Below are 27,701 nucleotides of genomic sequence, written 5' to 3' on the forward strand. Positions count from 1 at the left end.
GTTTCACCATTAAGGGTCTTTATTGGAATGATAGATATATTCGTCTCTAACCTGTGGATAAACGGGTCGATAAATATAGCAAAAAGCAAAGGGGAGCACGGACACCGCTGCCTTGTTCCTCTAGATATTTTAATAGTAGCTGAGTTTTCACCATTGATCGAAACCACTGCTTCTGGCTTGACATACTATTCTGGATCTTCCATTTTAGGCTACCTCATTGAGCCCAAAACCTATCCTGTGTGAAAAATCTAGTGGTGAAATTTGGTTTGGCTTGCACTCTTTGCAAGCAGGTTAAATCCGTGGTCTCCAAATGTTGCTTTCTTTTTCGAACATTAAAGAGAATTCTGCATCTGTTCTCTTTTCACACAAGGTGTTTATCTTGGGAAAAGTGTTTTAGGACGGAGCCGGAATCACGCTGTGCTTTCACAGCATCAGCAATAGAACGAAAACGTTTTGACCATGACTTGCTTTAGGGGAGCGCATTGGTAGAGTAGTGTTGGAATTAAAGTCTACCACCTTCCCTACTGTTGCACAGACTGGAGTTGGAATAGTAAAGAAAACTATTTCAAAATCCAGCGCCCCCCTAAGGCAAGTCATTATAATGACTTGTGCCGTGAACAAATGCGTGCTAAAGACGTGTTCGTACTAATGACGGCGTTCAGAAGGCATGCGTGCTAAATGCATGCGGAATACCGTCCTACATGTGTTTTCTTAAACACATTCATATTGGCTTGGCTAGGTCAGTGTAATGCCGTTTATCTTGAGTTGTCTGACTAATTTATATGCTTCAGTCAGTTCAAAACTATGCTGCGAGGTTAGAGTTAGGCCCAAGAGCCAGAAACCATATTTTACGCACCATGGATTCTCCCTACTGCCTGCCAGCCAAGGAGCATTTTGTTCCTACCTTACGTCTTGTGCACAAAGGAGTTTATTCCACAAGTGACTCCGTTATGAAAAATACTACCACCCTTCTTGCTCTTTGTGATCTAGAGATCAAACTTTACTAACGGTCGCTAGGCTTCACCTTTCTTCTTTTGTAAGTTGAGCATTGTCCATCGCTGCAGCACAAAGATGGAACAAATCACTAGTGTATTTTAGGAAAGATATCTATCTCCTCGGGCTTAGAAAATCCCTAAAACATTGGTTAAATCCGTAAATATTTTCATTGATGCTTGATAGCCATCTTCCTAGTTCTCTTATTGTTTATATACTCTTTTGGTTTTTGTGGCACCAGGATATGGCTTTCAGAGTGACAGTTGATACTTTATAAATGCCATAAACGTAATAGAGAATTTCCCTGTCCAATGTCTTGGCCTGAAACTGTTTAGTAACCTCAAAGATAGTTTTTTCATCTTAGACCTTAGTCTGTAAGATTGTTTTATGTTATTATGTGATAGCGGAAGCCTGGAAATTCTGAAGTCCAATGCATAAGCGTATAATATCTCGGTAATTTGAGTAATAGCTCTATGTCAGAGACTTGAACCTGAGAATTATATCTGTTCTGCCAAATGTTTTAACCTATTATATCTTTGTAACCTGAGAGGTAGTCCTGCTATATTATGCATAGATCTGCAAGATCAGTGTTTCAGAGTGACAGCTGTGCTGTTAGGTTGGGCTGGACTTAGACATAGGTAAGGTGGGAGGTCCCCCTTCACTTTTGCCACTGGGTTCAGGTTAACACAAACTGGAATAAAATGTAGTGATTGGCTTGGTATTTCAAAATCTACTTCTCGGAAGATCCTCACTTCCTAGCTCTCCTGGTGGTAAGCCTTGATTGCCTTCTGTAATAATGCAACAGGATTTCAAAATGTGTCAGGTATTCTCATTTCTATCCTCCTGTTTGATCTTGTAAGATACTCATAAGTAAAAAGATAGAAATGCTGTTTAAAGACGGGCCCTGTTCATTCATTATTAACTTCTAGGTATTTTTTTGACTGATACCTTACCATATGAGATCTTTGTACACCATATGGTAGTGTAGGTTTGTTGACTGAAGCTGTACCTATAAGGTGTTGGCAAGTCAAGTGCAGTGTTGCTATTATATGCCCTGGCCTGTAGGAGCTTTGAAATCTTCTAGCTCTGGTGTCATAAGCTTGAGAATTCTGTAAGACCAGGGACATATCTTTGCTATCATCAGGTGCCTGAACCTGTATGAGCTTTGTAGCCTGATGGATACCATTTCCTTCAGAAGATAGAACATGGAAAGGACAAGAGGAAGATCATCACAAGATATGGAACGTCACCAATGTGTCATCATACTAACAAATATCCAAGGCGTGTTAAAAGTATAAGTATTTGAGTATTTGAGTCTGTAATTCGCGGCCAAGTCAGGACACTCTTTTAGCTACACTTATATTTAGTTCCTGCTGCAGAATTGATAGAATATTGTCGACTTTGCATTACTCTTGTAACGAGGAGTTCCGGGCAAATTTCATCCATCGCCACATGGTGGAATATTTTCCCATGTGTGGCTACAGAACAGTAAGTTGGCGAGCGTGAGTGAGATTTGGCATCTCCTAATGCGAATTCGGTCGCTATGAGGACATCTGGTGAGATTTTTCTAACACCGGCGGTCACGACCGCTCACAGTCAGAAGGCTGCAGCTCGAGTAGAAAATCTACTCAAGCAGCCGCAAAATTTACTCGAGTAGCTGTGCCCTCTGGGGCACCCCGTGGTGCCATTCGTGCAAATGTTTCAGGGTGGAACACGCTAACAGTGCTAAATCACAGCGCAAACAGCACAACCTGCCTATTTCCGCCTGTTTGCGGAACTCCACAGATTCTTGGAGTTTTATTGTAACTCTGCGGAGTCAAATTCCGTGGGTTCTGTCCACCCCATATCATTTATGAGAGGCAGAATGGGAGGCAAGGAAGTCAGGGGCTGAATGGTTGTAAGCATCTCCCTCCTAATATCAGTTTCACACTCTTAGCTATAAATGCTCGTCGCATCCAGAGATATCAGCATACCCGCAGAGTGAGGTTGTGATGTGATTGACTATATTGTTAACATCAGTTATTCCTACAATGTTCGGTATGTATGAAGCATGATTTAGAATAAGCAAGTCACTTAACAAGACACCAATGCAGAACTTTTAGGGAGGTTTACCGTGATGTTCAGTGTTCTTTATTTTTCAAATACGCACTATTTTTTAAGTTAAAAAAAACAAAACATGCCTAACCCATGTGTCGCATCTGCCCCTAGTAATGAGACACGGGAGTCGGAGCTTTCATGAATGCACCTTGCTTTAATGCCTGCCAGCATTCAACTGGCTAACAGACTAACTCTTGTTCCGGTTCCCGTTTCCTGTCCCTCCCTTTCCTACTCGCCTGCCCTGTCCCTGGATAGGGGTCAGGCATGACGACATGACATCTCCCCCTTTTGTACAAAAGTCTCACCGTCTCTCACATCTCTTCAACGAGTCGCCTGGGCTTTCTTATCTGGCGCTTCGGACGGCTCTCTTGTTCTGGTGTTTGGACGTGATGGCTCGCGTCATTGTTGAGTCTCAGAGGGCTGTGATGATCTTGGTCACCAATGTCGCTGTGGCTTGCTGAGTCACTTGAAGTTTGACTCGAGGAGGCTCCACGGTGATTGCGGGGATTGCATTTCTTGAAGTGTGATATATTTCTTGTTATCTGCTTGTGGTCAGCCTTTGCCGTGATCATGGTTCCTTTCCGTTTGCTAACTTGGAGAGGGTGGTCAAGATATCGGCTGTCCGCCTTTGCTCGTCGGTCGCCCCGGACTATCACCCAGTCTCCTTGCTGAATGTCAACGTCCTTGGCGCGCCTGCGCCGGTCAGCGTATGTTTTCATCTTGAGTTTCTTCTCGTGATCAATCTCGACTAGGGTGCTATGATCAACGTTTATGGTCCGTGGTTGAGGTGTGTTGCTCATCATGGGTAGTCGAGTGCGGGGCGCTCTCCCTAGCATTACAGTGGCCGGGCACTGATTTGTGGTGTTATGCGGGGTGGTACGGTACGCTCTCAGTACTTCATTCAAGGTTTGCTGAATGTCTCGGTGTGTTGACTCAGCTTGCTGAATCGCCTTTTTTAGTGTCCCCATAAAGCGTTCCACCATGCCGTTGGCCTGTGGCCATAGTGGTGTGATTTTCTGGTGTTTAAAGTTGAGGTGTTCCGCAAAGTATGTGAATTTGCGGCCGTTGAATGGGGGTCCATTATCAGATTTGACTCGTAGGGGGATGCCCCAGGCTGCGAAGATCTCGTCCAGTATTGGAATGACCGCCGTTGCTCTGGTAGATGGCACCATGTGTGCAAATGGGAACCGTGAATACTCGTCCATGACGACTATGATATATTGTCCTGATTTCAGTGGTCCAAAGAAGTCGACTGCGACCTTCTGCCACACCCCGTCTGGTAGTTCTGACATTTGAAGCGGGGCGGGTGGTTCCTCACGACTTACCAGCTGCCACGTCATGCAGTCTTTTAAGGTTGACTCCACCATCTGATCTAGCGTGGGGAACCAGACGCGTTCTCTTAAGGTCTTCTTTGTAGCGTTTATGCCTCTATGGCCTTCATGGGCCAGGTTGATGACCCCTTGGCGTAGCTTGTGCGGGATTACAATCCTCCCCCCTCTCAGAAGTAGTCCGTTGTCACTGATGGAGAGTTCATCTTGTACGTGTTGGAAGGCTATGAGTTCGTGGAGGTGTTGTTCCGAGTCCTGAGGCGTGTCTTTCACGTGGCGCCAGGAATTTGTGCGGATGCGGGTCATGACAGCTTGCACGAGCGGGTCATCTGCCGATGCCTCTTGAATGGCTTCCAGTGGGACTGTAGGAGGGCAGGCCGCATCGATGACAAAGTGGATGTAGTCATCGGCCAGGGAGTGAGCGACATTAGTGACGATCAGAGGATGTCGAGACATATAGTCATCTGGATTTTCAGCTTTCCCTGGCTTGTGGACGATGGTATATATGTAGTCCTGGAGACGCAATCCCCACCGCTCAATGCGCGGCGGCATCTTGGCGTTGGGATTGACGAAGATGGTGATGAGTGCCTGGTGGTCTGTGACAATTGTAAAATGCTTGCCATATACGAACAGGTGGAAATGCTCGCATGCCCACACCACAGCCAGGCTTTCCTTCTCCGGCTGGGAGTACGCATTTTCAGTGTCCGTGAGGCTGCGGCTCGCATACGCAATGATGTGGCGCTGGTCAGAGTCCTCGCGGTACTGAGCCAGGATAGCGCCCAAGCCCACCGGGCTGGCGTCAACCGTGATTTCTGTTCTTTTTTTCGTGTCGAAGTAGGCGAGATTGATGGCCGAGCCAACAGCCTGTTTGATTTCAGCGAATGCCTGTTCGCATGCGTTGGACCATTCAAAGGGCTGGCCCTGACATGTGAGTTCTCGTAGCGGGTAGCTGATAGTAGCGTAGTCGCGGATGTAGCGCGCGCAGTAGCTCGCCATTCCAAGGAACGAGCGGAGATCACTCACATCGCGGGGTGTCGGGGTGTCGGCAAGTGCGGCTACCTTTTCCGGGTCAGGCTTCATTCCCTCCCTGGAGAAAATGTATCCATAGAATTTCAGGGTGTCCTTGTGAAATTCACATTTGTTGGCATTAAGCGTCAGGTTGGCATTCAGCAGAGCGTGACATACTCTGTCGAGAGCGTTGTCGTGTTCCGTCTGGTCTTTTCCGAAGAATAGTAAATCGTCACTGTAAGTGAATGCGTTGGGAATTCCTTGTATAACTCGCCGGATGGCCTCCTGGAAAATTTCGGCAGCTGATGAAATGCCGAAGTTCAAGCGCTTGTAGCGGAAGAGGCCTTGGTGCGTGGTGAATTTCGTGATATATCTCGACTTGTCATGAAGCTCCAACTGGTGGTAACCTTTGTTAAGGTCGAGTTTGGAGAACACTGTGGCACCATTGAGTCTCGTGATCATATCACTTATGTGGGGGCCCGGGTGGCGTTCTCGCTCGATGGCAGTGTTGGGTGTGCGCATGTCCACGCACAGCCTGACCTTGTTATCTTGCCCTTTTTTGGGGACTACCACGACCGGTGATACCCACGGTGTGGGTCCTGACGTGCGCTCAATGATATCCGTTTGTAAAAGATCCTGGAGCTCATCGTCGACGGCTTGCTGTAAGTGGAAGGGCACCTTCCTGTGGTGTTGAGCGATGGGTGTCACACGTTCGTCAATGTGCAGTTTCACCTTGAAGTGATTCAGTTTCCCCAGGCCCTTGAAGAGGTTCGGAAATTTTGCCACGATGTCAAGGGCATCTTCAGTCATATAGAGGAGTTCCACTAGTTTTAGTCTTTCTGCTGTCGGTAGGCTGAGCAGACAATCAGCCACATCTGGTCCTTCTACCACGTGGATGTAGGCCGGGATTTTTCTGTCTTTAAATGCAAGTGTTGTGTGAAAACAACCCAGGCATGGTAAAGGCTTTCGTGACATCCATGTAAATATGCGAACCGCTGCTGGCTCTAGTTTGGGTCGCTGTTTCATGTTGTAGTATTCAAGTGCGCAGATATAGTTCAGTGACGCTCCTGAGTCAAGGACAAACTTTGCCGGGTGGTCTCCAATCTTGATGTCTAGTTTAGGGTATTGTTTCAAACGGTCAGGGTCCGACACCATGCAGATGTATTCGTCACTGTCTTGTGACACAGGCGTGAGTGATGATGATTCGCTGGAGGTGGGTCTGCGTGATCGATAGGAGTCCACTATTTGTGTCAGGGCCCGCTCCACAGGATCCGATTGATGAATGAAGGGGTCCACCTCCTGATGTTACCAACGCCCTGAAATAGTACACAGGGGGTTCGAACCATCAGGTGAGGGATAAATAATGAAAAGAGACCGGGGACGGGTAGGGGTCAGCAGGGACAAGGGATCTGAAATGACAGAGCATAAGATTTATAACAACAATCAAAACTACTGCTCTCTCAATTATTCTCGCTAGAAGACTGAATACCTTAAGAGGCTGTACACATTCCTCCAACTTGCATAAAAGAATACCAGTCCAATTTCCTGCAAAGATACACACAGGTTATCACAAGAACACCCAACAGTCTTATAAACTCAGAAAGAAAACCCTTTTAGGATACACACCATATAATGTGGAGTTGGACGTTGTAATTTGACCCCTAACGAATGACAAGTTCCTCTTAAATATTCTTTAAGTAATTTCACTTATCATTAGCTCAAAAAACCTTAAAAGAGTTTGTAGAATAATAGCTCTGTTGGCACTCGATCAGGTACTGTTCCTTTCACAGTTACTAATAGTAATTCATCTGCTCAAAACCGAGAAGAAACAACGTTGGTGTACACATATACTTATACTTGCTACTGAAGTAACGGTAACGTGTGGTTGCGACCACCACTACGTTCCGCTACCTAATTATGTATTAATCAATTCCTTTCGCCGGTAATAGGTAGATGTGACCACCACACTACTCCGGTCGTTGCAGCTACAGAAAGAACACACGGGGGTATTTCTTTATCCCCGTTCTCTGCAGTTGAATGTTTCTAGATCTAACGAAGACCTAAACGGCAACTAGCAGCAGCCGCCGCGTAGTTCCGTGTAAACCGAAACCCAGCTCAGCTGGTCCCAATATCGGCACGCATCAGCCGATGCGTTTCCTCCGAACAAAGACTCAAAATATAAAGCGAGAGAGCGCGCGAGTATGATACTCCCAGCGGCTTTCTCTTTTGTACAGTACCTCATAAACAGCGGGCGTGCAGTCTTGGAAAGTTCCCAACAGCGAGCAGCAGCAGCACGACGCTAACAGCCCGGTCTTCCACAACACAAAGCAAAAACAAAAACGGACTCAGAATTACGTGCAACTTCCTTCCTGTCACCACCAACCATATACTTCCCCCAGCAAAGGTTCATGGGAGTTGTAGTACCTAACTGTTAGGTAGGCGCGGTGATGCAGAAACCTGACAATTTGATGTCGGGAGCGGTGGGCACTCGTAGATCGGCCTCGTGATTGATATGGGCTTGTTGATCGAGTGCTGGATTTCGATGAGCTGGATGAGCGTCCTTCTCTCCCCTTTATAGCACGTGCATGGTGTCGTGCGCCATGCCGAGAGATTGATGACCTGCGCGTTGACTGTTTGGCCTGACACGCTATCTCGAAGTGATTGTCCCTTCCACAGCGGTGACATCGCTGACCAATCGCTGGACATTGTCCTGAGTGTGGGTAGTCCTGTCCACACCTGTAGCATGCGGGTGCTGATTTGCTGGATCGGTTGTGTCGCGATTCTCGTCTGGAGGGTGTTCTTCGGGAGGTGTGGGTTGGCTTACTCGATCTGTGGGAGTTTGTTGCGTGTCTGGTGACTTTGTGTGCCTGCATCCGGAGGGCGTGTTCTTTCCGGTCGGACTTGTGGGTCTCCATCCGTTTTGCATGTTCCTCTGCCTGGTCGTTGATTCTTGTGAGTTCCTCGATTTCTTCAAGAGTGTATTGTTTCTTCAGGAGTCGCCGGCGTAAGGATTCGGATTGGCATCCATCAATAATGCGGAGTCGCAGCGCGTCCTCTGTCTTGAAGTTGTCGAATTCGCAGTGACGTGCCATCCTTTTGATACGCATGATGAAGTCACTCATGCACTCTTCCTTTTCTTGGGAGGCTAGATTAAACGTGTACCGTTCGTAGTCCACGTTGCCCTTGTGGAGGAATCGTCTGTCGAGGGTATCTTTTATCTCCTCATATGTAGCAGTCGATGCATTTGGCAGTTCCTTGATGATCTGTGCTATCTCTTTGCCTATTAGGTTTCTTAAAGCTACGAGTTTCTGTTTGGGTTCTTGTACCAGGGACCCAGCCATGTAGTCCTCGAAGTCTTCGCTCCAGCTCTTCCACGCAGGCCCCATGCTGTTGCCTGGCGTCAGCGCCAGCGGCTCTGGCTGTCGCAAGAAGGGTGCCCCCATGGGCGCGTGAGGCATCATGGCTGCGTTGGCTTGTGTTGCTGGGCCTGCTGTAATGGTTCCTCCAGAAGTGCTGTTGGGTTCAGTATCGGACATTTGTGGGCCTCAGTGACTTGATTTGGCCAAATAGGAGCTTCCCGCTCTTTTTAGTGTTGCAGTTTGTGAGTTATAGTGGAGGGCGCCTGACTTCAAGATGGCCGCCGTGTTCAGGTCGTGGGTTATCCAATGGCCAGCGCCTGACCTCAAGATGGCCGCCGTGTGGGACGCTGTATTTTCGGGCCTTGGCTGCTCCAGACTCTTGCTTGCTTGCTCTCACTCTGACCGGCTGCCACAATCACGCTCTCTCTCTCCGTTATGGGAGCGGGACTCACCCCTGCTTTGTCGGCTCCTTCGCGTCTTCGCAGGCTGACGTGTCTCTCACGTCCGCTGCGGCGCTGCTCGGTGTCTGGGGCTCCCTCGTGATTATCTTCACGGCGGGGCACGAGCTTCTTGCCTGCGCCGCTGTTCTTGGGCATGCAAACAAAACAGGTGATGGACCGAATGTGGATCAATGTCACACACTCACCCCAGTCCGAAGATCTGGGCCCAAATCCATCGTTTTTTTGCACTCCACACCACCCTGGGTTAGACAATGGCGATATGCAAATCAGCTCTGACCCTGTGCCCCATGGGAACAGTCCAGTCCGAACTACAAAAGCCATGTCCTTCCCAGAATGGAATCACGCATCCGAGGACCGGACCGGTTTCGAGGTAACACCTCTCATCAGCCCGGCTAGCTTGACTCCAGTGGTGTGGAGTGCCTGGGACCCACGTCTGGGCATCCCCAGCGCACTTAGGGCGGAATATGCAAACAAAACAGGTGATGGACCGAATGTGGATCAATGTCACACACTCACCCCAGTCCGAAGATCTGGACCACTGGAGTCAAGCTAGCCGGGCTGATGAGAGGTGTTACCTCGAAACCGGTCCGGTCCTCGGATGCTTGATTCCGTTCTGGGAAGGACATGGCTTTTGTAGTTCGGACTGGACTGTTCCCATGGGGCACAGGGTCAGAGCTGATTTGCATATCGCCATTGTCTAACCCAGGGTGGTGTGGAGTGCAAAAAAACGATGGATTTGGGCCCAGATCTTCGGACTGGGGTGAATGTGTGACATTGATCCACATTCGGTCCATCACCTGTTTTGTTTGCAGCTGTTCTTGGGCAAGCGGCGCTGTATCCTCTGAGGTGCTCGCTCTTGGCAGTTCCCAACGCCGGTCTTCGTTTCGCGCTCTCCTTGCGCTGCCTGTGGGATGGACTGCAGACTCGCTGGTCGGGCCGGGTGTAAACGGCTGGGCTGCGTGTCTATATCTGTAGGAGTGTGTGGATCCCACCCTCGTCGCCATTGTCGCATCTGCCCCTAGTAATGAGACACGGGAGTTGGAGCTTTCATGAATGCACCTTGCTTTAATGCCTGCCAGCATTCAACTGGCTAACAGACTAACTCTTGTTCCGGTTCCCGTTTCCTGTCCCTCCCCTTCCTACTCGCCTGCCCTGTCCCTGGATAGGGGTCAGGCATGACGACATGACACCATGTGTTTGAGACGCCTGGCCACTGGTAAAGTACATATGCAAAGGAAATGGTCATTGCATTTAGTTCTAACCTCATCAGGGTCACAGAAACGTTAGAGTGGAATTACAGATAGTGTTCAGTCACATGTCTATCTGGAATGACATCACCAATTACAATGTTCCTGAGAAGTTGTAGCTGCTGTCACTTGTTAACGATGTGCATGTGTACAAAACATAGCAAAATAAGCTTTTCTTGCATGACTGATTATAACCTCGTGCCTCATTCAATGAATCTATTAAAAATGCTACAGCTTTTATTCCTCCTCATGCCCGGTTGCTTTCTCAGAGGCAGAGAGCCGTAGTAGGCAGTCCAGTGTGCAGCACATGTAGCTGCTGAATACAGATTAGCCTTTGGAGCCTGTGATTTGATTGTGAAGGACTGAAAGAAGAGAAAGATGCTACAAAAAGCTGTTATAAAACATTGCTAGAACATAGACATTGGATAAAAGTTAGAGAGTTAGCACCCCTAGACCTTTTGCAATCACAGTAAATCTTTCTCATCGGCTTCCAGCTATTACTACTCTCTCAACCATTGATTCATTCTAGGTATGCCTGTTGTCCCCATGATAACCCATATGTGAGAGGATTTATCCTGCCACCTGCTAGACAACATCTAACTCTTGGTGCATGTTGGCCATCATCCCTTTGCCTCCCCGCACTCCACTTGCACCCACAGACGTTTATTCATCAACATTCATCAACCATTGAAGGTAGATCCACTTACAAAACAGCCTGCATTACACACAAAATTCTCCATCAGAATACGCCGACGTACCTCGCTAGCAAACTCACTAAAGCCGGTTGCTCCCGTTCTTTGAGAGGTACTAACACCTTCCTTCTTATCCCCCCCTTCTAAAAAAGAAAACCACCCAGTCTCGATCCTTTTACCGGCAACGCTCCTTGCATTTGGAATGCCCTTCCAACTGACCTTCGCTGCAACCCTTCCTACTCTAGTTTCAAAAAAGAACTCTAACTACATCTCCTCAATAAATACTGGGGACCCTAATCCATATCTGTTCTCTTCCACTGGTTACATCTGTCCGACCCTAGATGTATTCGCCCTCCCTTTTTTAGCCCCACTCGCCCTTCCTCCTCGTCACTTCCCCCTCCCTGTTTACCACCTTCACTCCTCCTTGCTCCCCCCTCCCTTGTCCACCCTCAACCCGCATCCCCTCCAACCCCCCCCCCCACTTCTGCCCCTCCTGCTTCCCTTCCTTACCAACCTAACGGACCATTAACCTCCCTATCCTGGCTCTGCAATTTTTTGTTGTTGATATTTTTGATTTATTCACATCTTTCACATTTTAATGTGCTTATTTCCCATATTTATCATTTTGAAATCTGTTCAGGCTGAGACTTATATGTTGTTTATATACATTGATGCTATGTATGTCCCCTATCTTATTGACCTTTCTTGTCTCTAAAATGTAAAGCGCTCTGATACCCCCGGGTCCAGCCAGCGCTATATAAAACCTCTAAAATAAAATAAATAAAAAATAAACATGCCAGTAGAACTGACATCCCACATTCTTTGACATTCCCTGATGACATCACGGTGTTGATCCTCTGAACCCTTTGCCTCTTTGCTGTCTCTTGTGTGCTGCCAGCAGACTATGGGAAGGGTAAAGAGTGGAAACTAAGGAAACTAAACTTGGAGCATTCTGAACTTGGTGCTTACTTCATGAATCCTGAGATTAGGAATACAAAAATCACAGCCGGGGAAGACTAAGTGTCAAGTTCTGGCGGCCAAGTGTAGCTCATGCAAACCATTTCTTTCCAATTTAGAGTTTCTGTAGGCTTACAGAAATTTCCTTGGGGCGACTTAATGTGTTGGTAATTATTAACTGACTAAACGAGGTATAGGTAACATGCGAAAAGTCTAAATGTAATTGTCTCAATGTTAATAAGGGGATGCAGAGGATACTGGGTAACATCATGTTCAGAGAGATGCAAATGATGTCACTCATCTTGCAGGTGTGGTGTACCTCCATGGCGCAGTGTATGCAGTGGGCGGCTTTAATGGCTCATTGAGAGTTCGCACAGTAGATGCCTATGACCCGGTGAAGGACCAGTGGACAAACGTTGCTAACATGCAAGACAGAAGGAGCACCCTGGGCGCGGCGGTGATGAATGGACTCCTCTATGCCGTGGGGGGTTTTGATGGAAGTTCAGGTAATTGTGTACATTCTGTTGCTGTTTGCATATTTACGTACTACAGGCAAGTACTGATAACAGAGCCAGTAGGGTTTGTGTTATGTAGATTAATTTTCGATTTTGTAATTTGTCCGATTTAAGATGGACATTCCAACAAACATTAATGAAAATTGATTGAGGAAATGTTTCCAAAAAATTGCTCCACCCCCTTGAAGTAGTAGAATTTCTGGCATTTCCATGATCCACCTCTCCCAATAATGCTTTGTTGTTCCCCTAATTAAGAACAGTACAGTACGCAAATGATGTTGGTATTTTTGTTCCTAAATTATTTAGCAGGGAAGTAGCTTACAGACGTGTAATTATTATATATACCAGACTGACTGATTTTTGGGGTCTCAAGCATTCACAGGCAAAGGCTAAGCCAAGCTTCTTGTCCCATGAGTTCTAGAAAAATTGACCTTGGAGCTCTACAGAATGCCTAATAGGAATAAATATGTAATCGTAAGAAAATAAAAAAGGCAAGGCTTTATTGTACTGGTATAAAGAACCGACACTTAACATATTTTATTTCAGGTTTGGCAACTGTTGAAGTCTACAATGCCAAGGCCAATGAATGGTTTCATGTCGCTCCAATGAACACCAGGAGAAGCAGTGTTGGAGTCGGTGTCGTTGGCGGTAAGTATGACTAATTATTATCCATAACTTAATTATTTAGGTTAGTAAAATAATTAAATTGCAATCTTTCGTTACCAACAGAACGCTTTTCAAGCTACTAATGAGGCTTTCAACAAAACCACATGTAGCTTGTATTGTAAAAAAAAACTTCTGCTTTGCATCATCCCTTTGATTGAAAGGGTGAAATTTCAGGTGTGATGTAATTTTACACATCGGATGGAGGCATTCTCCTTACAGCCCGCTTCCTGTTGACGACTCAGCATTGGCCAGCCCAAAGGAAACATTGTCAATTTCATACATTCTGGATCCTAAAAAGGCTGCATGGCCGCAGCGTTAACTTAGTTTCCCTGTGTAATTTGCAAGCATCTTGAGACACAGGGTTAGACAAGTTATGTTTAGCTCCCAATGAGGCGCTTTTGGACTCTCCTTTGAAAGGCTACTAGGTTTGGGTCCCTGTCCACCTCTGAGTAGCTATCACATGCCATTCCAATGCATGGATTCCATGCAGTCCAATTGACATGCAAATGTGCGTTTCACTTGTGAGAAGTCGCCGTGGATGGGACAGAGTAAGTCTGACTAGCTGGTCTCTATGAATGTCAGAGCTGATAAAATGACAACCTGATGGCTCTGAGAAGCCAATAGGGTGTGAGTCGGGTCAATAACAATTCACACAAGAGCATTTAAACTGCTAGTGGACTTGGGGCACACGAACATCCATGACTAGCAAAGCCCCACCAGGAGGACCTAACAGGAGCAGATGATAAAAGCTGTTGCTTTCTGAGGACAATAATATATCTCTGGTACCAGATCAGTAGAAGGGCCTCAAGCCTTTGGTAACTTATCAATAGTATTATAGTTGCATGCCATTGATACATAGGGTATCGATTTGGTATTTGGAACAGACACCCAAAACATACCCCTTCCAAATACCGAATTGATGTAAACTTTATCCCCATTTAGCAGTTGTTAAAACTTTGACAACTCCCAAAATGGGTTTAGAATATCTGAAATACCTGGTTAGTGGTTACAAACCAACATACTTAGGGTCTCAGAAGGCTTGCAACTGCTATTGAAATTAGTACACCTGACTAACTCCTTAACTGCTGGTGCTTTTCCACCCAGTGCTGAGCCCTTTGTTGGCTTTTTGGGTTAGTTCACACTTAGGCCCCAATTACCTTTTGTCCAAATAAGGTATCCATACCAAATTTGCGTTTTTTTCCCAACATCCAGGGGATTCTTAAGGGACACAAGGTTTCTGGAAACCCCTGGAGGAGACCAACGAAGCAGGTAAAATGCATTTTTAGTTTTTTGGGTGAAATAGGAAAAAAGTAATATGCAAAAAAGTGTCTGTTTTTTTTCCTCCTAAAAATGGAATCAACAAAAGGTTTTCTGTGCCAAAGTCACTATCTTCCCAGCTTTCAGGAATATGCAGAGGTAAATGCAAAACATTTTTTTTTATCAAACTTATGGTCTTTTTTAAAGAAGTAGCACATTGTTCCTATTTTTGTGCTGTCAACCTACCAAATGCATGGGCCATCCAGGAAACCTATAGATTTCTAAAACGTAGGAAGAATTCTGAATTCAGCAAAGAGTCATATGTGTAGATTCCTCAAGGTTTTCAAAAGAAACTAACTGTTAAAATAAAGAAATATTGAAAATGAGTTTGAAAAAAACTGCCATTTCTGACGTTTTCATCTGTAACTTTTTGTCACAATGTCCAATTTACAAAACCAATATACTATTAGGTCCACTATAACCTTCTGGTTGCGCGGATATATATGGTTTGTATTTTCTCCAAGAACCCAGGGTGCCCGAGACAGCAACTGAGCTTTACCAATCAATGGTTTTCATTGTGCACCAATTATAGACCAATTCATATGGTGAAATATGTGGAGTCAAAAATGGATCTCATGGAAACCTATGTATTTTTGAAATGACACTAAAGATGAAGTTTAGGAGCAGTGCTATTTGTATGTCTCTGAATTTGTGGGCACCCATAGTAGCATGTGATTCAGAAGTAATTTTTCAAAAAGTCCACTTTCTTACTCAGTGGCTTACATTTGGAAGGCACAAATGGAGTTACATCCGATTGGTAAAACAAGTTTTTTACTAGTTTATGTTCTGACATGTCTATCCATATAAATGGAACCTCACTTGTGTGAGTAGGCCTTGCACCCATGACAGGAAATGCTAAATTAACTCATCACATTTACATTTTTCCACTGAAAATTGACCATTTCTTCCAATGTGGGTAGCTGTGTATTTTGGACCTTAGCTTAGGCTGCGCCTAAGGAAACCTAGCAAACCTGCACATTTGTTAAAACAAAACACCTAGATGAAATACAGGGTGGGGTGACTTCCATGGCTCTCGTCCAATGTAATACCCAGAATCCCTTGCAAACCTCAAACTTTGACTTAAAAAACACATTTCCCTCATATTTCTTTGATGGACAGTTCTGGAATTTGTTGTGAGCCACAAACCTTCTTCCACCTAGCAGTCCTCCAAGTTTCCCGATACAAATGGTACTTCATTTGTGTGAATAGGCCTAATGTCCGTTACAGGGAATGCAACATTAATGCATTACATTTTTTCCACTGAAAACTGACCCTATTTTTCTAATGTGGGTAGCTGTGTATTTTGGGCCCTAGCTCAGGCTGCACTTAGGGAAGCCTGCTCGTTAGAGGAAATGGGCCAAAACACATCATAGACACCACCTTTTTCCTCGGAAAAGTGAACCCGTTTTTACAATGATGGTAGCTGTGGATATTTCGCCCTACCTCAGCCGGAACATTGGGGAACCTAGCATACCTGTACATTTTTAAACACTAGGCCCCAAGGGGAATCCAGTGTGGGGTGACTTGCATGGCCCTCACCAGGTTATTTAGCCAGAGTCCCTTAAAACTGTGATCTTTGACTAAAAACACATTTTCTTCACATTTCTGTTATGAAAAGTTCTGGACTCTGTGGGGACCCAAATATTTCCTTCCACCTAGTATTCCCTTTAGTCTTGCAATAAAAATGGTACCTCACTTGTGTGGGTAGGCCTAAGGCTTGCAACAGTAAACGGTACAAAATTCAAAATGGACACATTACATTTTCCACTGAAAAATGACCCTTCTTTGCAATGTGGTTAGCTGTAGACTTTACACCTACCTCCGGCAGCACCTATGGAAACCTCGCAAACCTGTACATTTTTTAAAGGAGACACCTAGGGAAATCCAGGGTGGGAAGGCTTGCATGACTGTCACCAGGTTTTATTTACCCAAACCCTCCAACTTTGATTAAAAAATAAATTTTCCTCACATGTCTGTGATGGACAGTTCTGAAATTTGCAGGGAATCCCAAACTTCATTTCAGCTAGCATTGCAACAAGTCTCCCTCTAAATATTATACCTCACTTGTGTGAGTAAGCCTAGTGCCTATGAGAGGAAATGGCCCAAAACTCAACATAGGCACATCACAGAAAACTATTTTTTACTCAATTTGGGTAGCTGTAGATTTTAGGCCCTAGCTTAGCTGGCACTTAGGGAAACCTAGCAAACCTGTACATTTGTGAAAACTAGACAGCTAGGAAAATCCCAGGTGGGGTGACTTGCATGCCTCTTACCTGGTTTTCCTACCCAGAAACCCTTGCAAACCTCAAACTTTGACTAAAAACACACATTTTCCTCACATTTCTATGATGGAAAGTTCTAAACTCTGTGGGGAGCCAAAAACCTCCTACCCTCTAGCATTACCTCAAGTATCACGATAAACCCTACTTATGTGGGTAGCTCTAGTGCCCGCTACAGGAAACAGCCCAAAACACAGCATGGACACATCACATTATTCAACTGAAAAAATAACCCTTTTTTGCACTGTTGGTAGCTGTGGATTTTTGGCCAAAATTCATGCGACGCATAGGGAAACCAAGCAAACCTGTGCATTTTCAAAATCTAGACATCTGAGGGAATCCCTGGTAGGGTGACTTCTGTGGCTCTCACCAGGTTTTCCTACTCAGAATCCCTTGCAAACCTCGAACTTTGACTAAAAAAACACATTTGGCACACATTTCTGTGAGGAAAACGTCTGGCATCTATGTGGAGCCTCAAATTTCCTACCAGAAAGTGTCCTAATAAAAATGGTACCTCACTTGTGTGGCAAGACCTATGGTCCGCGACAGGAATGGGTCCCAAATGCACCATAGACACATCATATTTTTGCACTGAAAACTGACCCTTTTTAGGTTGAGCCTAGACAGTGCTTGAGCTGTCGGGTGATCTGTTGAAGGCACTTTATGGGATCTGACTCCTCCCACCGCTTTGAATAGGCTTTTATCTCTGTCATTCAAAAATTGTAGCCTGCAAATGGCTAATGGTTGGTGCATGCCCCACCTTTTCTTACAAGTTAACTCCCATAGAGTATTGCTGTGGGAATGAGCAGTGACGTGCACACTGCTTGCGTGTCTTTGTCTTGTCTTTCTAAGCTATTCCCTGGATCGCATTTCTTTGTTGGGGCGTAGCATGCTTGTTCGGTTTATAGTCAATATAAAGTGCTGCATCAGGAAGTGGAGAATGCTAATCTTCTGTTATCTTCATCAAAGAAAATGATCAATCTGTGTAGTTATTTTCAAATGTATCCAACTGTTCAGCCACGTGTGCACGTAGTCGCTTGTTCTGAACTACACCAACTACCTTCACATGCACTACGTACGAATGTTGAAAATCTGCTGGTTTGTGAAGTTTCTTCAGGAGTAAGGGAAACATCCTCATGCAAAACTTTCTTTATGATTCACTTATCAATTAAAAAATATTTGTGCAAAATGCAAATGGCTTTGTAGAAAGAAAAATGCAAGGCGTCACGATGTTGTTTATTTATGAGCATTGAGCGTCACCTAGTGGCCTCTTTTCAAAATTGATGAACTTCTATATTTAAAATCTTTGGGGCTATTTTAGTAACATAGTGGTTACATAGACGAATCGATATTTGTGTGTTATCTATTCCATGTTATTGGCAATCATGTATTGATGGGAAACACCCACAATGCCAATTTACTTACATTAAACTTAGGGTTCTAGAACTCAGAGCTAATAAAATTCGTCTTACTCTAATTAGGTTTAGCTGGACAGCACATCTGTCTGGGAGAGTTGTTGTTTAAAAACGCATTAAAGGGCTTTGGCTCCAACAGGAACAGCAGGACTCTCTCACCTCATGCTATTGGTTGCTTGATCCATCCTTCCGTCTACTGTGGTTGCATGGGGTAACATTTTACATCTCAAGGGTACACTAGCCATCAGACTTTAAGTCATCTCGTATATGCAGTGTACACAGAAACCATTTTAGTTTCGTTTTTTTCATGTTTTATTCAGGATACAGTACATGTTTTCCCTTGTTTGTTTTATCGTTTATGTTTTCAACATCTGTGCCTTTCCTACCGACAGTGCTTGGATGGTTATTTCTTGTTGTTTTCCCTTGTATGACTTTTCCAATTGTTTTCTCCATCTGTCTTTTACCCATAGTTCCTACTCATCAATGTTGTTATGTAAAAAGCTTCAGTAAAGCCAATAGGCATGGCTTTAAAAAGCTCACACATGCAAATACAGACATGAACTAATGCCACCATATGTTATCACATTAAAGCCAAACATTTTGGCTTTGCCACTGTTTGATTTTCACTGCAGATGGATGTCCCCTATCCTGTCAGGAATTAAACCATTTATTTTAGTAATCACCTTAAAGAACAAGAGGTTTCCAGCAGAACTCGAGACAACAGTTTACAAATGGCCTCTGCTCAGTTTGTTAATTCCGCTAAGGCTACTGGATCTATTTTCCTGAAAGCCCAGCTCCAGTAATGCAGACTGTACTTTTTCGAAGCTGTGTTCTAGAATATAAGGAAGTGGCAGCAATTTACGTCATGCCGCTTCTCTTGGGCTCCAGTCATCCACATGGGAGATAGTTTTAATTTCTGGCTCAAACTTTTCAGAGTTAAGCTCAGGTTTTTAAAAAACTTTTCATTGTCTAGCAAATGGGGCCACTGGTTTTATACTTCATTTGTCGGCTGCTGGGGAAGTGACAGCTTAGCTCAGACAGTACGGGAAAGAGGTGTACGAGTGACAGACGTGTGTGGTGTTTTCTTATTATTATATATATCAGCACTGCCCTCTATCAGGCCTTCCCACTTGGACTATTGCAGACATCTTGTGCCCCTCTTCTTTTGTAGCACAGATATTAACCCCTGGGATGTTAGTGCTTTACTAAAGAAAACGTTGAGAAGACAATATCTATTTGCACATCAAAACATAAGTGAATAGAAAGATACATCTTATTAACATTTAAAGCACTGGTTAAAGCAATTTATTTCTCTGCCTGCAAGCTTCCCTTAGCTACTCGTACACCACTTCAAGCTACCTGACACTGCTCCCAGTGCCACAAGCTTCCACATGTTCATCACTCCTGGAAGCTTCCCTTGGCTGCCCCTACACCTCTGCAAGCTACCAAACACTGTTCCCAAAGCTGCGAGCTTCAACACATTCATCACTTCCGCAAGCTTCCCTTGGCTGCTCATACGCCACTGCAAGATATCCGAGACTGCTCGCAGTGCCACAAGCTTCCACACGTTCCAAGTTAGGCTTGATATAACCTTAAACATATTCAGGAATTAAGCTAAAATGGACCCACCCACGATAATGTGCTGCATGGCTATACACTTGTAAGTCCCAAAGGCGAGACCAATTGGCTACACCAGTGCTTGTTTTGAAATGTGGGTAGCTGTGGATTTTGGGCCCTAGCTCAGCCGGCACCTTAGGAAACCTATAAAACCTGCACCGTTTTGAAAACTAGACAACTAGGGGAGTCCAGAGGGGCATGAGTTGCATGGGTCTCATTAGGTCATTTGACTGCTCTGTGCTTTCGAACCTCCATCCCATTTCATTTGTATCTGTTGTAAATAAAGCCAGGTAGTCCAGGTACTTTCTTGATGCTCCTTTATTTAGGTAAGATGTTAGGTAAGATATATAAAGGATGAAACCCCACCAGAAGTGGCCTCCTGCCACTCAGCCCACAATCAACTGCCAGACATCCACACAGAACATCCGCAATTTCTATTCATCTCTCTCATTCATCAAATCAAAGAAGGGAGATGTGTTATACTTGTCCCTGCTGCCCAGCTTAGAATGTGTGATGCAAGAGCCTGCTAGAATGTTCTGTGTGGATGTCTGGGAGTTGATTGTGGGCTGAGTGGCAGGAGGCCACTCCTGGTGGGGTTTCCCATTATATATATCTTACCTACCAACTTACCTGAATAAAGGAGCATCAAGAAAGCATATGGACTACCTGGCCTTATTTACAACAGTATCAATACCCTCTGAGCACACTAATATTAATAACAATGTAAGTCTCAACTGTATTATAATTCCACAAATTGTAAATGACTGGCAAGTCACACTGTGTCCAATGAATTCAAGTCCATTCATAAGTCCTAGTAGTCACTCGTATCTTCAAAATTTATTCCAATCCAATGTAACTGTACATTCTGTACAACAGTCCAGTGTATAGATGGTACATCAGCCAACACGTTTTTCGTCGTGTATTTATACAACACTTATACTTCCTCAGGGCTGTAACCAAGACATAAACAACGCCCATATTTTAAAATAAGAACTCTATATGTCTGAGAAATGAAGGAAGATTATAGCGACCTCCAACAAGAAAATAATATGTCATGCATAACTAGTAGTAGGGTAGGTACTCTTCGTGAGAAAGACAGAGATTAGATAACCCTTTAGATATTTACAAAAGAGGTTTACGTTCCAAACATCGTGGATACCTTGTAACCCAGGTGCTATCAACAATTTGTTAATAAACTTATATTTACCTCGAACTAAATCCAGTATCCTGGAATATAAGATATCCTTGTCTTTTTCCAGGTTAACTACTATATAACAGAATGAACATGAATCAAAATCACCAAACACATCTTATATGTTACTGACATCACATGAACTCAGTAACCTCAGAGATACTTTATCAGAAGCCTAACACCCCTACTTAGGATGCCCTCAGTATCAAGCGAACATTAGAGCATACCCCTGAAGAACATTATGTGACTATCATTGAATATATTAATTCATATGATTGGTAAACTTGTAGATCCCCTCGTATCTGCAAGGCCATATTGAAACGCACTCTACTGGTTGATATTCATGACTTTATATATAGAGTGACACTCACCAATATAAACAAAGCACGAGTCAGAAATCTTCACTCTGAATCCAATCTCTCCTAAACAGTATCTATAAAGACAAGACAGCTTGTGAACCCTATTCTTACTCGTTACTAGTTCACTATTTAAACATAAATTATAAAAAACCGACTCACTTAGAGTAACAGATCACACGAAGTGCGTCTCCAACTGTGTGATAGACGGTGATTCTCTAATGTTGCTAAAAACGCAGAGTAGGCATTAGCAACACATAACAGGAGCTACACAATACTTAAACGTACATTAAATTGCTTACCACCATATCTGGTTACACTTGTATTCGGAGGACATATGCTGTAAAGTGAAAAATTATCTGTATTATAATTTCTCAACATCCCCTTAACGGTAAAATCGCAAGTCTGCCTGTCAAACTAGTAGTTCAAGATCTTAACAAGTATATGTAACACTTCGATATTATCCTCATTCAGTTTATCGCTTCACAATGTAGAATATTATTCCTGAGTACTATTATGGTGAAACTGGAGGGCTATATTATCCGAAAGTCTCTGTAACAATTGGAAACCAATAATCACTATAATGGTTCTCAAAAAACTCGATGTATTGAGAATACAAAGTAATCTCAACTATTCTTACCCAATCTCAGTATCATTAAATCCTGACGTTTCTCCACCAAAGCGTCTCCCTCCTGAAAAAGAGGAGACTAATATTTGTGTACACCCTCAATATAAGCTTCAAAGACACGAACCAGAATTAAACTTACACTTACGCATACCTTCGAGTCGGCTGCGAGTATCCACGCTGCTCTGTGGCGTTCTGTGTGGGCGCCATATTGGAACGCCTATTTATCGTAAACGATAATCGGCGCCATCTTGTAGTGGTAAAAACTACGGTATCAAGTTATAGTATCCTATTATCTCTAAAGTCACAAGCATTAACTAGATTTCTATTTTGGTCAAAATATTGTACTGTCTCTTTACTCATACTTGTGACAACATATTATACATAGCGGATCCGATCGCTCGAAAAGTATGACTAACCGTGTACACTTAATATACACCAATTGTACCGTCCTAAGTCGAAGTAAGGTCGAAGACAACATAACCCCTCATCTATCATCATTATCTACACTATGAGAGTAGCACACTAACCAAAGGTCCAACAATTTACTAAGGGATACTACAATATGTTATGCCTACTAGGCATTAGTAAAAGTCTAGGTAAAGAGTGAAGAAAAAAGAAGAGTGTCCGTGTGTGCCATATAGCCTCGGTATACATACAGTACTAACAAACATATTGCAAATGATAAATAATAAAAGCTACTACAATCAGTTCTAATATGAAATTTACCCTTTGTATTGCCACATTATTTTCAAATGTTCGACAATCAAACAGTCATAAGAGATAGCATTCAATTTCCATTGGTAACACATGGAAGAAGTGTACATATTATGATAAAAAATAAAAAATTGTTAATCAATAGATCAACCAATATTTCATACAAATATTCAGAATAATCCACTCAAATCATACTACAGTTCAATGAAGCCATATCGTTTGAATAATGAAACAAAACATAACACTAATACATATTAGTCATACAATCGTTGTCTAATCGTGCCCTCACTCTTGTCCCAGATAATATTGATATTCATTATCTATATTGAGACCCCTCTCCACAGCTTTCAATTTCATGATCCAGATCACTTCTCTCCGTCTCAGTCTCAATTGTCTGTTACCCCCTCTGGGGTCTTGTGTAACATGGTCAATCCCATGATAGCTAAATTGATGCTGGTGCTGGTTGTCATGGTTTTGCACACTATGGGCAGCAATTGGATATCTAGTATCTCCAATCTTCCAAGCTCGAAAGTGCTCCATCATCCTGTCTCTCAACCTCCTTATTGTGCTGCCCACGTATATTTGTCCACACGTACATGAGATCACATAAACCACATCAGTGGTTTCACAGTTGATAAATGAGTCTATTTCAAATGTATCGGAACCATTATAACTGAAGCGTTGGGACTTTTCTCCTTGCCCATCTACATGAGTTACATCGTCCACATTTGTGGAAACCTCTGGTAGAGGATGTCAACCAAATTTTCTTTTTTTGGGGTGGGTAACTTGGGCTTAAGTCATTGGCTAGTGTTCTACCTTTTCTAAAAGTGATTGAGGGTCTCTCACTAATAAAGGGCATCAAATCCTTATCTGCTCTAAGTAAGTGCCAGTGTTTATTAATAATGGAGTATAACCGTTTAGACTCAGTATTAAATTGTGTGATGAGCCTAACTTTCTCTGTGCTTCTTACAGCATTATTCTTCTGTACCAAGGTATGTGCCCTCTGTAGATTCAATGCTCTCTTTTTAGCCTTATTAATCACACTCCACTCATAACCTCTAGATGCAAATCTGCGTGACATATCCAGTATATTAAATTGAAAATCCTCATCCTCAGAGCAATTTCTTCTAGCTCTTACCATTTCTGAATAGGGAATTGAATTCTTCTGGCAATTAGGGTGGCAACTTGTTCCGTAAAGGACTGCATTACAACTCGTTTCTTTTCTGTACATTTTAGAACACAGCCTATTGTCCTTCACAAATAACTCTACATCCAAGAATACTATTCTCCTGGTGTCATATTGAGTAGTGAATAGTAGGTTCACATCATTGCTGTTTAGGTACTCAAAGAAGCTAAGTAAATCATCCAGGGTACCAGTCCAGATCATGAGACAATCATCAATAAATCTGCCCCAGTATTGTATGTTGTCAATCCATCTCTGTCCACGACGGCCCCAGATCCACTCCGCCTCGAACCACCCCATGAAAAGGTTGGCAAAAGACGGAGCGAATCTAGAGCCCATCGCAGTCCCGAAGCACTGCTTGTACCATCTCTGATCAAAAATGAAAACATTGTTCTTTAACACAATCTCGGTCATATCTAACAACATTTTAGTGTGTTCAAAAAGTTCTACTGATCTCTTGTTAAGGAAGGTCTCTATTGCTTTTATCCCTAGGGAGTGGTCAATATTAGAATACAATGAGACTACATCTAAAGTCACCAACTACATTCCTTCCTCCCAGTTGACATCAGACATAATATTAAGTACATGCTTGGTATCTTGTATGTATGAGGGTAAAGACTGAACATAAGTCCTCAAAAATATATCAATATACTGTGAGATCCTCTCTGTGGGTCCACCTATCCCTGAAATTATCGGTCTTCCAGGTGGATTATTTCTATTCTTATGTACTTTGGGCAAAGTATATAAACAGGGTGCCCTCTGTGCCAGTACAGTCATGTAGTTATACTCATCAATGTCCAATAATGTAAGATCATACCACTCTTTGAGTCTAATATTGATGCTGTTTTTTTAAATTTCAAGTGGATTACCTCTCAACAATTCATAATACCTAGTATCAGCAAGTTGTGACAGAATCTCAGCTTTATATTTCTCAGTATCCATGATGACAATATTACCACCCTTGTCTGCCATCCGGATGGTAATACTATCATGTTCTCTAAGTGTTCTAAGAGCTGTTCTTTCGGCTAAAGTTAAGTTATCTGGTTTCCTGTAGTGGCATCTCTTAGACTTATTATCACTAATACTGTTGATATCCAATTCTACCATCCTGTGAAATGCATCAATAGTATTCTATGTTCCAAGTTGTGGTGTCCACTTTGATTTGAGTTTCAAGCCACTGCTTTCACTCAAATACCTGTTGATTTCTAGGTCATCTAATAATTTCGCCATAGTAATAGGATCTTGTTCAGTCTCCGTTAATGATAGCAAAAGCTTAGTAGCATTAGCCCCCTCAATGCTCAAGTCACTAATAGTCCGTAATGGTTCACATCCTTTGCCTTTAATGGGTGCATGTACAAAGTGCTTCTTAATTTTCAGAAGTCTAACAAATTTGTAGATGTCAATCTTGGTCATATACCAATCCAGTACAACATTAGGACAAAATCCAAGACCTTTCTTTAACAAAGTAAACATATCTTCTGTTAATTCAACATGTGACATATTAATGATTTCTAATTCACAATTTAACATGCTATGAGTATCATCTATTCTTTCCACGATCTGAGTCTCATTCCCCTTCTTGTTACCTGTTGACCCCTTGCCCCTGGATCCTCTCCTTGTCTTGACATGGCCACGCCTCTGCCTTTGTATGTATTGTCTCGATTCCCTATTCTGAGACGTTTCACTTCATCTAAAAAATTGTTAGTGTTTTCCTGTATGTTTCCCCCGGCCAATGGTACACCATCTACCTCTTCATTTTCACTACTCACAATAGAGGATAATTCAGTTTCACTAGCACTGTTACTGGGTGTGGTAGTAGACTTCTGCTTAGAACCCCGGGATTGCTGAACTAAATAGTCAAAGCGCTTGGCGAACGTGAAAATGCGACCTGTTTTATAGTCCTTTTCATCACGTTGTAATTTCCTGGCCTTCCTACGCTTAATGTCTGCCTGTAGGTCATTTAAGTAATCATCAAGAATAGTATAATTCTTGACCGTAGCCTCAGGCATATTAAGGTCCTTTATTTCATCCTCAATTTTCTGAATCTCATCTAATAGTTTTTTATTTTACGTTCAGCATTTTCAATAATATGTTCATAAGGTTTCTTGAGGATGCTGTTAATTCTTTTTCCCACTTATCTAATAGGTCTGATTCCAAATCCTCATATGTGGACATATTCTGAGATCTAAGACCTCTAGGTATTCTATTAAGGGTCAGATATTGTTTTAAGGTTGCTGCATCCCACCACTTATTTAGTTCTTGTTTTTTCAAGTACTCTAACCTCTTGAATTTCTCCTTAAGTCCTACATTCTTGCTCGGTTTTGGCATTTGTGGACTTGCCTGTTTTACCACTTGTCTGTAGGTTGTTAAATAAATCCTGCGCTTCTTGATCTCTATTCATAGTGTATATGAAAATCCCTGACGGGGCTGCTCCTTACTGTTCAAATGGATATGTCACGCAGATTTGCATCTAGAGGTTATGAGTGGAGTGTGATTAATAAGGCTAAAAAGAGAGCATTGAATCTACAGAGGGCACATACCTTGGTACAGAAGAATAATGATGTAAGAAGCACAGAGAAAGTTAGGCTCATCACACAATTTAATACTGAGTCTAAACGGTTATACTCCATTATTAATAAACACTGGCACTTACTTAGAGCAGATAAGGATTTGATGCCCTTTATTAGTGAGAGACCCTCAATCACTTTTAGAAAAGGTAGAACTCTAGCCAATGACTTAAGCCCAAGTTACCCACCCCAAAAAAAGAAAATTTGGTTGACATCCTCTACAAGAGGTTTCCACAAATGTGGACGATGTAACTCATGTAGATGGGCAAGGAGAAAAGTCCAAAGCTTCAGTTATAATGGTTCCGATACATTTGAATAGACTCATTTATCAACTGTGAAACCACTGATGTGGTTTATGTGATCTCATGTACTGTGGACAAATATACGTGGGCAGCACAATAAGGAGGTTGAGAGACAGGATGATGGAGCACTTCTGAGCTTGGAAGATTGGAGATACTAGATATACAATTGCTGCCCATAGTGTGCAAAACCATGACAACCAGCACCAGCATCAATTTAGCTATCATGGGATTGACCATGTTACACAAGACCCCAGAGGGGGTTACAGACAATTGAGACTGAGACGGAGAGAAGTGATCTGGATCATGAAATTGAAAGCTGTGGAGAGGGGTCTCAATATAGATAATGAATATCAATATTATCTGGGACAAGAGTGAGGGCACGATTAGACAACGATTGTATGACTAATATGTATTAGTGTTATGTTTTGTTTCATTATTCAAACGATATGGTTTCATTGAACTGTAGTATGATTTGAGTGGATTATTCTGAATATTTGTATGAAATATTGGTTGATCTATTGATTAACAATTTTTTATTTTTTATCATAATATGTACACTTCTTCCATGTGTTACCAATGGAAATTGAATGCTATCTCTTATGACTGTTTGATTGTCGAACATTTGAAAATAATGTGGCAATACAAAGGGTAAATGTCATATTAGAACCGATTGTAGTAGCTTTTATTATTTATCATTTGCAATATGTTTGTTAGTACTGTATGTGTACCGAGGCTATATGGCACACACGGACACTCTTCTTTTTTCTTCACCCTTTACCTAGACTTTTACTAATACCCAGTAGGCATA

At 43.1% G+C, this 27,701-nt stretch overlaps 1 protein-coding gene across 1 annotated transcript in view; it reads left to right on the forward strand.

The window, feature by feature from the left end:
• KLHL2 (kelch like family member 2) overlaps positions 1-27,701 on the forward strand; it is a 459,367-nt gene that overhangs the window by 364,838 nt on the left and 66,828 nt on the right. Inside the window, exons 10-11 of the mRNA XM_086962394.1 lie at positions 12,451-12,648; positions 13,204-13,305. Coding sequence (XP_086818520.1) covers positions 12,451-12,648; positions 13,204-13,305 — 300 coding nt within the window. The remainder of the gene's footprint in view (positions 1-12,450; positions 12,649-13,203; positions 13,306-27,701) is intronic.

The sequence above is a fragment of the Lissotriton vulgaris genome, chromosome 3_1 (genome assembly GCF_964263255.1).
Source record: "Lissotriton vulgaris chromosome 3_1, aLisVul1.2, whole genome shotgun sequence".
NCBI lineage: Eukaryota > Metazoa > Chordata > Amphibia > Caudata > Salamandridae > Lissotriton > Lissotriton vulgaris.